Source organism: Nematolebias whitei, chromosome 12, assembly GCF_014905685.2.
Source record: "Nematolebias whitei isolate Nwh7 chromosome 12, NemWhi1, whole genome shotgun sequence".
Taxonomy (NCBI): Eukaryota; Metazoa; Chordata; class Actinopteri; order Cyprinodontiformes; family Rivulidae; genus Nematolebias; species Nematolebias whitei.
Genome location: NC_056509.1, coordinates 3,090,468 through 3,106,615, shown reverse-complemented (window position 1 = coordinate 3,106,615; position 16,148 = coordinate 3,090,468). Strand labels below are relative to the sequence as shown.

The following is a 16,148-nucleotide window of genomic DNA, read 5'->3' as shown; positions in this document are numbered from 1 at the left end:
GGGGGGGGGGGGGGGGAGAAAAACCCCTCCAACGATATCGCTCTTGATTTAAAAGAGTTCATGATGTTTTTAGGCATAACAGCTGGGTTTGGTCTTAAATCAGCTGAGCTGCCGTCAGCCTGAATACTGAGACATGACGGAGCGACAGAGAGGGCAGATAAATCACTCACTCTCTTAGCGGATGTTAAAACCAACAGCAGGTCTGTTTAAAGAGACACGAATTTAAGTGGAACCTGATCCAGAGGCTCAAATGGAGCTTTGATCAGGACCTGCAGGACCAGTGTTAAATCCCATTGTGGAACAAGTGGGTGTGAAACAAGCCTGTGTCTCTGTACACCTTTTAGAAAACGCTTCATCAGCGGATGATTAAAAACTGTTCTGTCTCTGAACCCTTCGTGGCAGGAAGAGATGGCTGCAGCGTACGTTTTAATTGTGCTGGACGCCAAATTTCTGTCCATCAGCTGCTGCAGAAAGGACATCATGCTACCTCATGGACATGAGGTGGCCTCTACACCCTTCTCTATACACCAGCACTGAAAAGCTGTCCGCTTTGATGTGTACAGCGTTGTGGTAGATGCAGCACATGAAACCTGAATTGTGCGCACTACATCCTGTGGGAGACCCATCCTCCCTAAGCGGATCCGTTCAGCGGCCAGACCCACAGGTGCTGGCCTATTTCTGAGTAACTCCTGGTCGCTCCTCCTGCCTGGAGGAGAGCGTCCTCCCTCCACGGCAGTTTCCACGGGCGCTCCGACAGCAGGCGTTGCAGGACTGGGAACCATGGTGCACTCACGCGTTTGGGGGCCACCAGGAGAGCTGTCAATCCCTCCTCCTGAACTCGTTTCAGGAACGGTAAAATCAGAGGAGGTGGAGGAAAACACATACAGAAGCATTTTGGGCCATGGGCTGTGAGAAAACGCATCCACCCCCAGCGGTGGTTTGTCTCGCGGGCTCAGAGAAAACCATAATTGACACTGAGCGTTTTCTCGTGTCGCAAACAGGCCCACAGCTGCTATTTCAATCTGAGTCAAAATGCTCCGTCAGAGGATGATTAAATGTTGTTCTGTCTCCGACAACTTTGAGACAAGAAGTAAAACATGGCTGCAGCATACGATAATCGTGCTGAACGCCAGATTTCTGTCCATCGACTGCTGCAGAAAAGGACAGCATGTCGTCTAGTGGACATGAAGTGACCTCTACACCTTCTCTGTACACCTTTTACAAAACGTTTCATCAGCGGATGACTAAAGCTGTTATGTCTCGAAAATTTCGTGACAGGAAGAGATAGCCGCAGTGAATGTTTTACACGACCTCAACGCCAGATCTCTGTCCATCAGCTGCTGCAGAAAGGACGGCACACCACCTAGTGAACATGAAATGGCCTCTACACCTTTTTCTGTACAGCAGCGCTGAAAAACTGACCACTTGATGTGAACAGCGCTGGTGGTTGCAGCACGTGAATCTTGAATCGTGTGCACTACATCTTGAAAGAGATCCATCCTTTCAAAAATACCCGCACAGCGGCCAGACCACAGGTGCTGGCCTATTCTGATTGACTCCTAATCGCTCCTCCCGCCTGGAGGAGAGCGTCCTCCTTCCACGGCAGGTTCCACGATCGCCCCGATAACAAGTGTCGTAGGCCTGGGAACCATGATGCGTTCACGCACTTGGGACAGAGGAGCTGTCAGTCCCTCCTCCTGAGCTCGGTTCAGAAAACCTTGATATCGGAGGGAGAGAGGGAGGTGAAGAATCATTACGACCACAGGCTGTGAGCAGACCCCAATGGTGGATCGTCCCGTGGCTCCACTATAATTATAGTTGACATTGAGCGTTCTCTCGTGTTGCTACACGTCCACAGCCGCTCGCAGGATTTCTGCCGTGTCTGAGCCATAACTCTGGGTGGAAGGTCCCAGGTCCCCGTGCCGCAAAGGACCGTCTTTGGACATCACATCCGTCCCCTGTTCAGAATACGAGATGTACCTTACTCCAATGGAGAGCAGATTGGGTGTGCCCCACACAGCATCTGTCTCACAATGTGGCACATGGGTTGAGCGCATACATCTCCTACCAGTTATGTATGCAACAGTCACTTGCTGTCTGTGTGAATCAAAAACCCTGATGATTCTGCAGCACAGAGGCAAAGTGTTGAATCACATTAAAAAAAAACGTGCGACTCTCCAAAAACATTTAAATGAGCTGCTGTGTGGAGAACCACAGCGCCCCCACAGCTCTTTAAATGCATGTGCCTCTGTGAAGTCTGACATGTGTGACGTAGGTCTGCTGACAGAAAACAGCTGATATCACTCAACCGGTTCACGTGAGTTGCACTGCTGCCACCTGTCTGTACAGACTGCTCAGCAGCAGCAGATGTCCAGATAAAGCAGAATTCTCCTCCCTGCTCTGTGCGGCGGCTGCAGAGCGGCTCGGGCACATTAATGGAATGTTGTTTCTCACAGTTCAAAATGGACAAATCTAGAATATATCTCATCTTTCCGGTTCGTTTGGACCAGGGAGTGACGAGAGAGGAACCCTGTGTTTTCCTTTCCTTCTGAGACTCTGGAAAATTGCATTTAAATCAGAATTTCCCGAGCTTCTGCGAGAGGGGACGAGATCTGTTCTAGAAATGATAGAAAAACGTCATTAGAGTTCCTCCGCACCAGGTTTGAGCTGTACTGCAGCGTGAATCCCCGGATGAAAACGGTTCGCCTATCCGTCTGGAGCGCGTGCTCATTGCCATTCATTATAAAGTTATTAAGCCGGCACGCGTTGATGCTATGAACTCACATGCATGCTTATGTGAGCTGGTGCCCGCTGGAGGAGAAAGAAAAAATGTGCGCCCCCGAGCATGCAAATCGTTTGTGCGTTTGCTGATGCTGTGGGACGCAGCTCATGTGTTGTGCTCACGTTATGTGCAGCTGCTTCGTGTAAACACTCGGGGAGCGAGTGCACGTATGAGCCGACGTGCCCTGAAGAGTCATGTGTGCGCGCCCTCATTCATGCGACGCCTTACACCAGGATTTCCGCGGGAGCGCGCGTTTGACGCTCGTGCGGTCAGGAAGCAGCGCCCGGCATCAGTGGGGCGAGGTTACCACTGGGCTCGGTCTGCAGAAACACGTTCATTCTTGGCTGCGGATCACGTGAGCTTTTGAGTGATTCCACGAGCTGCAGTATTAATTCAGAAAACCTTCTTCGAGGATGAAGGAGCGGAGCCGCTGTGAGGCTTGTGAAACTGTTGACGCCGCTGGAGCGCGCGTTTGAAACCGCTGCGAAGAAAACGCGTGTCGCTCCTGCGGAGAGCGAGATACGTTACTGGGCTCGTACCGCGGTCTCACGTTTACGTTGACGTGAACGGCGGGCACTGAGAGCTGCGTGCGCGCTTTCATAACGCAGCACCTTTTAGGTGAAGGCTGCTCGTGCCACGGGAGCGCGTGTTGGCACCGCCGGCAGTGAATGAAACAACCTTAAAAGGCTCAATCGTGATGAGTGTGTGTAATGGGGCCGCTGTCAGATCATCCGTGCTGACAGCCTGGCTAAAAGATACTTCATCATAAAATGATGTTTATTGCACATCGTGTCATTTACACACATCCAGCAAACCGACACCTGGTTATCTTCCCTTGAGCTTCGTGGTTTGTTGTTCTAGAAGGCCCCCTGTTGGCGGAGTCCGGGAAAAGTTGAACTTCCGGATGCCGGGGACATCTGACGGGAGGGACTGGCGTAGAAGGGCTGGGGAGGCGTTGTGCAGCCGTGGAGCATCTTGAAATGATCTCTCGCTGATGAAGGCCCTCCAACAAAAAGCTTCTGCAGCTCCCCTGAGAGGAAGGTGGAGTGACGAGCCAGGAGAACCTCTGGAACCTCGTTCTCCGGCTGCGATGCGGGCCGGCAGACAGCAAAAGAGGCGCATCGGTTGGGGATGACGTCAGCTGCCCTGCAGACGGAACGTACTACAAGGGCCGATAGCGCCGTTAGCAAACAGCCGCGACAAGAGCGGAGCGAGCCGAAGGTCAGAGGGCCCACCGTCTCTTCCCGCCTCTGAACGTGTACGCCAACAGATTAACGTGTTGTTCGCTGCGGCCGTCTGGAACACATGCTGGCGAGCTCAGTTGGAGAGCGGTGTCACCGTCTGGGTTACGCTAACCGGAGGCACGGGACGCTGGTCCACCTGGACATCTTGCTCCGATGAAGCCTCCGTCAGGCTCGGCTCCAGGGAGCACTGAGGGAATTTCCGCTCTGTGAACCCCTGTTCTGGAGATGGGCGCGGATTGTGGAGACAGGCCCCCCAATCTACCAGGAAAGCCGGCTGTGGCCTCGCCCGTTGGACATCCTGTTGGGGAACCGAGGCCAGATGGATCAGGACGGTGAGCCGGAATGGGGCCTAGAAAAAAACCTTCCCGCCGGATCATCCAAACTGGCGGGAAAGGCGCGGGACGTAAAAAGGGTCCCTTCATGTCAGTCGCCTCCTGGGTTACGCCGGGCAACCCCTGAGGGCGCCGTCGGCCGGGAGCAGTGTGATCGCCGATGCGAAGCAAGGTGGGATCAGGTGAGCATTCGCTCAGCCCCCCTCCACCGACCCTACGCTCTCCAGGAGGGAATGAGCAATGGGGGGCTGCAGCTGAGCGCCGCCTGTCCCGGAGGAACCATCTGATTCCCTTCGAGGGTCGGCGATAAGAGGAAAATTACAAGATGGCGTTGTCCAGCGACCTGTCACTGAGAAATACTCCTCTGCGCTTACCTTGAAACAAGACTGCTCGTCAGCTTCTCTTCGGGGAGGAGAGCTCACCAGGACGACCGGAGGTCGATGTGACGGGCCAAGCATTCTTAACAAAGGTTGGTCATCTACACAACTTTCCTTCTTCGTTCTTCTGACAGTGCTATTAGCTTGCTCAAGAAAAAATGGGAGCCGATTACCCGCTCTTAACGTAATTTATACGGACCGGGTGGGGCCCACACAGAAGGTGGGCGTGGACTAAATTTTTCAGTGCAATGCGTCGCATATCGGGATAAACCATCAGCGACAGCCTTAAAGGGCGAAGCCTATACGAAATAGAACTGTAAATGGATTTAATCATTATTTTGTGAACGTTGGATCAAGCCTTGCAGGTAAAATACCAAAAGTAGACAATAATGTGAACCATTCAGTTATAGGTTGTGACAACAGTATTTTTCTTAAAGGAACTGACAAAGAAGAAATAATGAATGTAGTAAAAAATCTTACAGATAAGAGATCAAAAGACTGGGTGGACATGGATATGATGTTTGTAAAGGACATACAGGTCCTTCTCAAAAAATTAGCATATTGTGATAAAGGTCATTATTTTCCATATTGTAACGATAAAAATGAAACTTTCATATATTTCAGATTCATTGCACACCAACTGAAATATTTCAGGTCTTTAATTGTTTTAATACTGATGATTATGGCATACAGCTCATGAAAACCCAAAATGCCTGTCTCAAAAAATGAGCATATCATGAAAAGGTTCTCTAAACAAGCTATTAACCTAACCATCTGAATCAACGACGTAACTCTAAACACCTGCAAAAGATTCCTGAGGCTTTTAAAAACTCCCAGCCTTGTTCATTACTCAAAACCACAATCATGGGTAAGACTGCCGACCTGCCTGCTGTCCAGAAGGCCATCACGGACACCCTCAAGCAAGAGAGTAAGACACAGAAAGAAATTGCTGAACGAATAGGCTGTTCCCAGAGTGCTGTATCAAGGCACCTCAGTGGGAAGTCTGTGGGAAGGGAAAAGTGTGGCAGAAAACGCTGCACAACGAGAAGAGGTGACCGGACCCTGAGGAGGATTGTGGAGAAGGGCCGATTCCAGACCTTGGGGGACCTGCGGAAGCAGTGGACTGAGTCTGGAGTAGAAACATCCACAGCCACCATGCACAGGCGTGTGCAGGAAATGGGCTACAGGTGCCGCATTCCCCAGGTCAAGCCACTCTTGAACAAGAGACTGCGTCAGAAGCATCTCGCCTGGGACTGCTGCTGAGTGGTCCAAAGTTATGTTCTCTGATTACAGTAAATTTTGCATTTCCTTTGGAAATCAAGGTCCCAGAGTCTGGAGGAAGAGAGTAGACACAGAATTCACATTGCTTGAGGTCCAGTGTCAAGTTTCCACAGTCACTGGGGTGCCATGTCAGCTGCTGGTGTTGGTCCACGGTGTTTTATCAAGTGCAGGGTCAATGCAGCAGCTATCAGGAGATTTTGGAGCACTTCATGCTTCCATCTGCTGAAAAGCTTTATGGAGATGAAGATTTCATTTTTCAGCACGACCTGGCACCTGCTCACAGTGCCAAAACCACTGGTAAATGGTTTACTGACCATGGTATTACTGTGCTCAATTGGCCTGCCAACTCTCCTGACCTGAACCCCATAGAGAACCTGTGGGATATTGTGAAGAGAAAGTTGAGAGACACAAGACCCAACACTCTGGATGAGCTTAAGGCCGCTATCGAAGCATCCTGGGCCTCCATAACACCTCAGCAGTGCCACAGGCTGATTGCCTCCATGCCACGCCGCATTGAAGCAGTCATTCATGCAAAAGGATTCCCGACCAAGTATTGAGTGCATAACTGAACATGATTATTTGAAGGTTGGTGTTTTTTGTATTAAAAACACTTGTCTTTCACTGGTGGGATGAAATATGCTAATTTTTTGGGACAGGCATTTTGGGTTTTCATGAGCTGTATGCCATAATCATCAGTATTAAAACAATTAAAGACCTGAAATATTTCAGTTGGTGTGCAATGAATCTGATATATATGAAAGTTTCATTTTTATCATTACATTATGGAAAATAATGACCTTTATCACAATATGCTAATTTTTTGAGAAGGACCTGTAGTGAGTTATGTTATCGAGCCGTTTACATATATTTGTAATTGATCATTTTCAAAAGGAATATTTCCAGACAATATGAAAGTATCTAAGGTAGTTCCTCTCTTTAAAAATGGTGATAAATGTGTGTTCAATAATTATAGACCAATATCCTTATTACCACAGTTCTCAAAAATTCTAGAAAAACTATTTGTGACCAGATTAGACAAATTTATTACTAAACAAAACATTCTAAGTAGTAGTCAGTATGGGTTTAGAGCAAAAAACTCTACATGAATGGCTCTCATGGAAATAATAGAACAAATAACTACTGCTGTCGATCAAAAACAGTATTGTGTTAGTATTTTTGTTGATTTAAAAAAAGCATTTGATACTATTGATCACACTATTCTCCTTGAAAAATTAAATAAATATGGTATAAGAGGACCAGCGTTACACTGGGTATCTAGCTATTTGAAAGATAGGAAACAGTTTGTACAAATAAATGGTGTAAGATCTGACCTGTGCAATATCACTTGTGGAGTTCCTCAAGGCTCTGTACTTGGACAAAAGTTATTTATTTTATATGTGAATGACTTAGTGAATGTATCAGGACTCTTCAAATGTGTCCTTTTTGCAGATGACACCACACTTTTTTGTTTGGGTAAAGATGTAAAACGGATGTTGGAATTGATGAAGACAGAATTTGATAAAATACAAACTTGGTGTAAACTAAATAAGTTATCATTAAATTTAGATAAAACTAAATACATGATATTTAGTAACAAAAAGAGAACTGTTGATGATCCATTTAAAATTGAGGGTGTTGAGATTTGTAGAGCTAATGAGATGAAATTTTTGGGTGTAATCATTGATGAACAGCTAACATGGAAAAATCACATCAATTCTGTAAGAACAAAAATATCTAAATCTATTGCAGTACTATACAAAGTCAGGGAATTATTAAATGATAAAGCTTTGTACATGTTGTATAACACAATCATTGTTCCACATTTAATCTATTGCATTGATGTTTGGGGGAAAGCGTGTAAAACTTTTACAAAACCTATTTTTATTTTACAGAAAAGAGCTGTAAGAATTATCACCAGAAAGCATTACAGTCACCCATCAAGCACATTATTTTATCAACTGAACTTATTAAAGTTCCATGATTTGGTAGATTACAGTATTTTATCAGTTATGTATAGGGCTCAAAATAACACATTACCATTAAATATCCAAAGAAATTTTGTAAAAAGACAAAGTTGTTATAATCTTAAGGGGATAGAGATATTTGTCAAACCAAAATTCAGAACTAGTCTGAAGGGAAGGTCTACCTCAATCCAAGGAGTTGGATTGTGGAATGGTCTAGAGAGTGATGTGAAAAATGCCAAGTCAATGTGTACATTTAAGAAAAAGATCAAAACTGAATTGTTAAAAAAGTATATATGAAGTAGCTTAGTGTGTGTTTTGTATTAGAATTAGAAAAATTAGAAAGTTATTCATTTTGTTCTGTTACTTGAAAATTATTATGATTGAAATAATTGTTTGAAAAAAGGGGCAGATATAATAAGATTTTTTCTTCTTTCTGCTGCCTTTCATTTTAAATCTCTTGTATCTTTTTATATTGTTATGGAATTGTTTTGTACTTTTTTAAAATGAATAAACTTTATACCATACCACACATTTCCGGGTTGTCTATGGTGACACGTAACAAATGTGACACGTCAGCGGCGACGTATAATAGATGCGACATATACGGTGAAGCGACATATTTATGGATTTTTTTCCATTTTTTAGACATATTTGGACTGATGCGACGTGTAGGGCGGAAAATATGGTATATGCACACACACTATTTTAAAAATGTTTTACATATAGGACACACTAGCAACAAGAAATGTGAATTTTACTTTGATCTAAAAACTGTTTTAAAATATCCAAATTTATAAATAATAATAATAATAATAATGTCATCACAATGTCAGCACTGTATGTTTCCATACAATGGCGAAATTAGTCTCTGCATTTAACCCATCCACCACCAGGTGGTGCAGTGGGCAGCTATTAAAACCTGACAAAGTGAAAAATGGAAGATAGTGACAGATAAAGTGATGGGAAATGTTTTATGTCAGTGTTTGATTGACTCAGTCTCACCATTAGTTCTGTACTTGAGCTTCTCTCCAGACCTCAGCGGCATGCCTTCACTCAGCTACAGAAAGGATTAAAAACAAACCAGAAACACAGCAGAACGTAAGAGACACAAATAAGTTACTTTGGAACAATGGTTATGAAGGTGTTTGTGGCGAAACACCAAGTAGGAGGTCCTCAGATAATTTACAGAAATCAAATAGAATTTAGAATTGATTTCTATTAGGAAATTTTTAATAAGTGTTTAAAAAAAAAAAACACCCGTCCATCCATTATCTCTACCTGCTTTATCCTTTTCGAGTCGCGGGGGTCACTGGTGCCAGCAGTCATTGTGCGAGAGGCTGGTTGAAGTGTACACATTTTTTCAAAGGAGTATATTGAAGTGATAAAGACAATAAAAAAAAACACAATTATCTTTTCATCCAATTATGACTATTGTTTTTTTAAACAAGGCAGCACGGTGGCTCAGTTGGTAGAGCTGTTGCCTCTCAGCAAGAAGGTTGCTGGATGGAATCATGGCCAGGGGGGCTTTCTGGGTAGAGTTTGTATGTTCTCTCCGTGCATGCGTGAGTTTCCTCCCACAGACCAAAAACATGCATGTTAGGCTGATTAGTAACTCTAAATTGTCCCTAGGTGTGAGTGAGAGAGTGAATGGTTGTTTGTCTCCATGTGTCTGTGATGGACTGGAGACCAGTCCAGGATGTCCCCCGCCTCTTGCAGTGACTGCTGGACATGGACACCAGTGACCTCTGCAACCTGAAAAGGAAGAAGCGGGTAAAGACGATGGATGGATGGATAGAAGGTGAAAAGTTTGGAAAACACTGCATTGGAGCAAATGCTCTAAAATAACTTTTTTGTCTTGTTCATATAATTTAGCACAAGAGCTTTCACCTGTGAAGCATCTCATTAAAAGTTTGTCCTGACTGTTAATCCAATTTCTGCATTAGGTCAAATAGTAGTGGTGCTGGTTCACGTAGATCTTGGAGCGAAGACGAAAAGCTATCCAGACAGCGTTAAACACTGCTAAGAACATCTGTCAGCTGGACCCTTGTGTTTATAAATGAAAGGACAGATTTCCTGTCACTCACCTTTCCAACAGGTAAAACATAAAGCAGAGCCTGAAAAAAAATCCAGAGGAGGATGAAGCCAAATGCTTGGAAATCCCAGAAAGATTCAAGTGGAGGCAGAGCAGGAGGGAAGTTTGTCAGACTTGGATCCTCCTGGTTGACTTGGAGGATCAGAAACAGAACCCAAGCTGGCAGGAAGAGCAGCCAAAAGATTACTCCTGTGGCAGGAAGAGGGCAAGAACAGGAATGTTGGCAGCTTTAACAGGGTCAGTTACTGGAGAGATATACAAATAAAACATTTTCTCTGAAAGACCACGGTGAGGCATGCTACACAACATAAATGTGGATTTATTTCCTGCTGACTAAAACCTAGAACACTTGTAGTATTTTGTGAAGTACAGTATACAGTAAACAATGACAGAATATAATGATACTATAAAAGTACCATGCCAGCAACATCATGTATAAAATCACTTCATTCTAAAAGTCCTGCTGGGATCATTAGAGGCTGATCCCCCGCAGTAAATGAGGGACTATTGTACAGAGCATGAAAGCAATAAATTAGGAAAATACTAAAATACATAAAAAATAAAATATCTCCGTCATCCTGCATACTACCATTAGAAGATGGTAAAGCAAATGTTTTGAGCAAGGGATTCATGGTGCACGTCTCAAATGATTGCACCTTCCATCCAGTGTAGCTCCACCAACACTGAGGTTCATATAAAAACAAAGACTTTAAATATATTTAACTTCCTGAGACACTGTGGCCTCATATGAGAACACTGACTTCCCTGAATTAAACATACACATTGTTCAACGTATAGACCTGTTGGCCTTATTCAGTAACACTGGCTATTATCGACAAGATAACCAAATATTTGTAGGAATTGATAAACTCGAAGGGCACCTTCCCTCGATTTTATCCTTGAATGGCGTTCCTATTGAGTTTGTTAATTCCTATAAATATTTGGGTATCTTGGTCGACTCACATCTCTCTTTTAAGCTCCATGTGGAAAACTTGGTAAAGAAACTGAAAGTTAAACTGGGTTTCTTTTTCAGAAACAGATCCTGTCTAACTCTGAATGTTAGGAAACACCTTGTATCTGTGACTTTCCTTTCCTCCATTGATCACGGTGACATTATTTACATGAACGCTCCTACAAGAACCCTGCAGATGTTGGATGCGGCAGATGTTGGATGCTGCAGATGTTGGATGCTGCAGATGTTGGATGCTGCAGATGTTGGATGCTGCAGATGTTGGATGCTGTCTACATGGTGCACTAAGATTCATAACTGGCTGTGATTATCGTACCCACCACTGCACCCAGTATTCACTGGTTAACTGGTCACCATTAACTTCACACAGACTCTCCCACTGGTACATCTTCATCTTTAAATCACTTCCTGGTCTGTTGCCTTCATACATCTCCTCCTACATGTCTCTGCGTGAGTGCAGCTACAGCGTGCGCTCTCAGGACATCATTACCTGCAGTGTTCACTCAGTGAGGACTGAACTAGACAAAAGGACCTTCTCCTACTCCGTTCCCGTTTCCTGGAATATCTTACAAAAAGATCTGAAGCTCTCGACCTTTGACCTCTCTAAGTGGCTTCAAACATCTGTTAAGTTCCTGAGAAAATCCAACGCAGACATGTTCCTTGTTTGAAGTATTCTACATCACTTTACAATCTAGCTATTTCTGTATCATTTTAATGCTATTTTCTTTCACTTGTTCTTCTCAATCTGTACACCTCTTTTGTGATTGTCCACTGTTGTCATCATTCTTTGTTAAAATCAGGTCTCTTGTAAATGAGCCCCCGAGGTTCAATGGGATTAACCTGCACAAATGAAGGTTGAATGAACGACAATTGTTTTTTTTTTAAACATTTTTTAACTATTTAATTTTTGTTCAATTTTTATTTTCTTCTTTGTTTGACAAATCATTTAACACAATGTTTGTCTTTGACCTCTATGCTGTCCTACTAATCCTAAATATCTAGGGGAAATACAAAAGCTCAGGTGGTTGTGTTGTGCAGTTTTCAACAATGTGCTGTAGGGAAATGTAAACGTCAGATTTAAACTTTATAGTGACACATTCTATTTTAACTCACTTAGATTGACACAGAAATTCTCTTTGGCATGCTTCTTTTTTTTCTTCTTCTTTTTTTTTTTCCTCCTCTCAGGCTCTCATCGAGGTGGCAGCTTCTGTTTTCTCCTCCCCCATATTTTTCCTTCCTCCTGCTCTGCTCTCTGTCTGTCTGAAGCACCTGGGTCTCATCTCCAGAACATAAATTAAGAAGATTATGGATTTGGTATCGTGGGCGTTCAACTCTATTGATAAGATTTTTTCATCAAAGCGACAAGGTCCTGGAGAACCGGTGTGTCCAGCTGAGACTCACGCTGTGGGGCACGTCATGGATTCGTGGGGAGTGTGGCAGTTGATGTGCATCACAGTTCTGTCTCAGGAGGATGTTGAAGACGTTTACATATTTGGATTTATGATAGCAGGGACTCTGCTTTTTGGCATCGGCGGGGCTCTGTTTTATCGACTTTTGAAGAAGACATCAGGAGCAGTTTCGGCCATGGAAAAGTTTCAGAGTCAGTGTGAAGGTCTGGTCATCGATGTGGGAACTTTAAATCATCTGGTTTACGAGCTAAACCGTAAGGTGGAGGCGATTGAGAATTGCAGACCACCTGCAGCTTCTGGGACTCGTCAGCGTGGTGGGTTCGACCTTGAAGGAGACATGGATCAGTGGAATGGAATCCCACAATTAGGCATTTTCGGAAACAGAACGCCCAGATGGACTCATGGCTGAAGAAAAAAGTAATCAGTCTGCCTGAAGAAAAACAAGAATCAAGCTTATCTGAATCTGACTCACGATGGTCTCGGAGACGAGACAACTATCAATTTCTCCTGGGACATGGGTACCCAAGGACAAAAGCTTCATCTATCTAATACAGGCCTTTAACTGTTCAATCGTTTTGGGCCTTCTTTGTCGCACCTTCCTCATTATGAGGCGCCAAATGTTCTCTATAGGTGAAAGACCTGGACTGCAGACTGGCCATTTCAGTACCTAGATCCTTCTCCTACGTAGCCATGATGTTGTGATTGCTGCAGAATGTGGTCTGGCATTATCGTGTTGAAAAATGCAGGGTCTTCCCTGAAAGAGATGACGTCTAGATGGGAGCATATGTTGTTCTAGAACCTGAACATAGTTCTCTGCATTAATGGTGCCTTTCCAGACATGCAAGCTGCCCATGCCACAAGCGCTCATGCAACCCCATACCATCAGTGATGCAGGCTTCTGAACGGAGCGTTGATAACAACTTGGGCTATCCTTGTCCTCTCTGGTCCGGATGACATGGCGTCCCAGTGTTCCATAAAGAACTTCAAATGGTGACTCATCTGACCACAGAACAGTCTTCCATTTTGCCACACTCCATTTTAAATGACCCCTGGCCCAGTGCAAACGTCTGAGCTTGTGGAGCTTGCTTAGAAATGGCTTCCTCTTTGCACTGTAGAGTTTCAGCTGGCAACGACGGATGGCACGGTGGATTGTGTTCACTGACAATGCTTTCTGAAAGTATTCCTGAGCCCATTCTGTTATTTCCTTGACAGTGGCATTCCTGTTTGAGGTGCAGTGACGTTTAAGGGCCCGGAGATCACGAGCATCCAGTAGAGTTTTACAGCCTTGACCCTTACGCACAGCGATTGTTCCAGATTCTCTGAATCTTTTGATGATGTTATGCACGGTTGATGATGATAACTTAAAAGTCTTTGCTATTTTACGCTGGGTAACACCATTCTGGTATTGCTGCACTATCTTTCTGTGCAACAATGGTAGAATTGGTGATCCTCTTACCATCTTGGCTTCTGAGAGACACAGACACTCTGAGAAGCTCTTTTTATACCCAATCATGTTGTCACTTGACCTAATTAGTGTTAATTGGTCTTCCAGCTGTTCGTTATATGCTCAATTTCCTTTTTCCAGCCACTTATTGCTACTTGTCCCAACTTTTTCGGGATTTGTTGACACTGTGAAATTTTGAATCAACATATTTTTCCTTTAAAATGTTACATTTACTCAGATTAAACTTTTGATCTGTCATCTATGTTATATTATGAATAAAATATTGACTTTTGCCATCTCCACATCATTGCATTCAGTTTTTATTCACAATTTGTTTAGTGTCCCAACTTTTTGGGAATCCGGTTTGTACATATTCGCGTTGTCCCTCGGTGCATTTCCAATAAAGTTTATTCTGATTCTCTTCTTCTTCTTCTCTCCAATGGCTTAAACTCCCACCCCAGCTATAACCAGTATGAACACAAGAAACTACATTCTGTTTCTTTTAACTCACCAAGTTTCCCTCCAAAATCAAGAGGGGTGGAGGAGGAGGCTGCAGCAGCTGCTAGGACCTTTCCATCTTTTTCCTCTTGCTGTTCTGCTTTAGCTTCAGCTACTTTCGCATCCTTCCTGCGGCGCAGATTGTAACGGCTTTGGCTCTTCTCTGTATCTGCCTCTAATTTAGCCTCAGACTGCTGAGAACAAAAGAAAGAGATTTAGGTATATTATGAATTATATATTAAACATGTCATACATCAATCAAAACAAAGAATGTATGACAACTGAAACAAAGTTAAAACAGACAAACACATCTTTTTGCAAAACTAGAACAAAATCTTTGTCAGTGCACAACAGCCAACCTCACGTCCTCTGACTGATTTGTTGAGTTCACATGTAATGCTGAGGTGCTTCATAAAGGAGTGAGGAACAAGTAAAACACAACCTGGCCTATTTTGTTGTTCCAAGTATTTTTAAAACCATTACTGTCCATGAACAAAAAAGGTTGAATCATGTCATCTGGACTTCGTTTTTTTTTTGTTAAAAAGAAACGTTTCGCCCCTCATCCAAGAGGCTTCGTCAGTCTGAGGCCTAGCCATCTGGTATTACCCAGAAGCCACCCTGACTCTTGTGTTTCAAGCCTGCCTCAGATACCCCTGAGGTCTGGCCTTTTCACTAATGGTTTCAAAAACACAAAGTTTGTTTTCTCAGTCATCCAGGTATATAACAACAACAAAGGTTGAATCATGTCATCTGGACTTCGTTTTTTTTTGTTAAAAAGAAACGTTTCGCCCCTCATCCAAGAGGCTTCGTCAGTCTGAGGCCTAGCCATCTGGTATTACCCAGAAGCCACCCTGACTCTTGTGTTTCAAGCCTGCCTCAGATACCCCTGAAGTCTGGCTTTTTCACTAATGGTTTCACAAGAGTCAGGGTGGCTTCTGGGTAATACCAGATGGCTAGGCCTCAGACTGACGAAGCCTCTTGGATGAGGGGCGAAACGTTTCTTTTTAACAAAAAAAAAACGAAGTCCAGATGACATGATTCAACCTTTTTTGTTGTTATATACCTGGATGACTGAGAAAACAAAACTTTGTATTACTGTCCATGCTTTGCACCACATCATACTACCACACAAATATTCTTGTATTATTATCTTTTGCTTTTCTAAAAACAACTCAAGCTTGGCCTTGGAAATGTCCAGCAGCTGTCAGACATTTCTGAAGCAGGTCGGTTAGAGGCAGCACGTACTGGTGCATCATGTGAAAGATTAAATGAAGTTCAGTCGTGTGAGCAGAGTCTCATTCAGTCTCCTCCCTGCATATTCAACAACACATTCCTGCAGCCCTGACATACCTCAAAGTTTATTTAGCAGAAAATTACAGTTCAGTCCAGTGTCCCAGTTACGTTTTTCACTCTTCTGTAAAATTTCAATTTCAATTCAATTCAAAACTACTTTATTAATCCCAGAGGTAAATTAAATGATGTTGTAACTCATCATCCTGGTTTCATTAAAGAGATGTTATAGACGCTGATGCTGTGGGCAGAAAGGATCTCTTGTAGCTTCTGTCCTACAACAGATCTGAAGAAGCCTCTGACTGAAGACACTCTGTTGTTGTATGACAGTCTGATGTTGTATGACACTGTTGTTGTATGACAGTCTGTTGTTGTATGACAGTCTGATGTTGTATGACACTCTGTTGTTGTATGACAGTCTGTTGTTGTATGACACTCTGTTGTTGTATGACACTCTGTTGTTGT

At 43.7% G+C, this 16,148-nt stretch overlaps 1 protein-coding gene across 1 annotated transcript in view; it reads right to left on the bottom strand.

Moving 5' to 3' along the window:
- The window catches only part of lbr (lamin B receptor), a 54,521-nt gene that overhangs the window by 33,314 nt on the left and 5,059 nt on the right, over positions 1–16,148 (bottom strand). The window contains exons 3-5 of the mRNA XM_037686061.1: positions 14,407–14,584; positions 10,065–10,261; positions 8,983–9,037 (exon numbers count right to left, since the gene is read on the bottom strand). Coding sequence (XP_037541989.1) covers positions 8,983–9,037; positions 10,065–10,261; positions 14,407–14,584 — 430 coding nt within the window. The remainder of the gene's footprint in view (positions 1–8,982; positions 9,038–10,064; positions 10,262–14,406; positions 14,585–16,148) is intronic.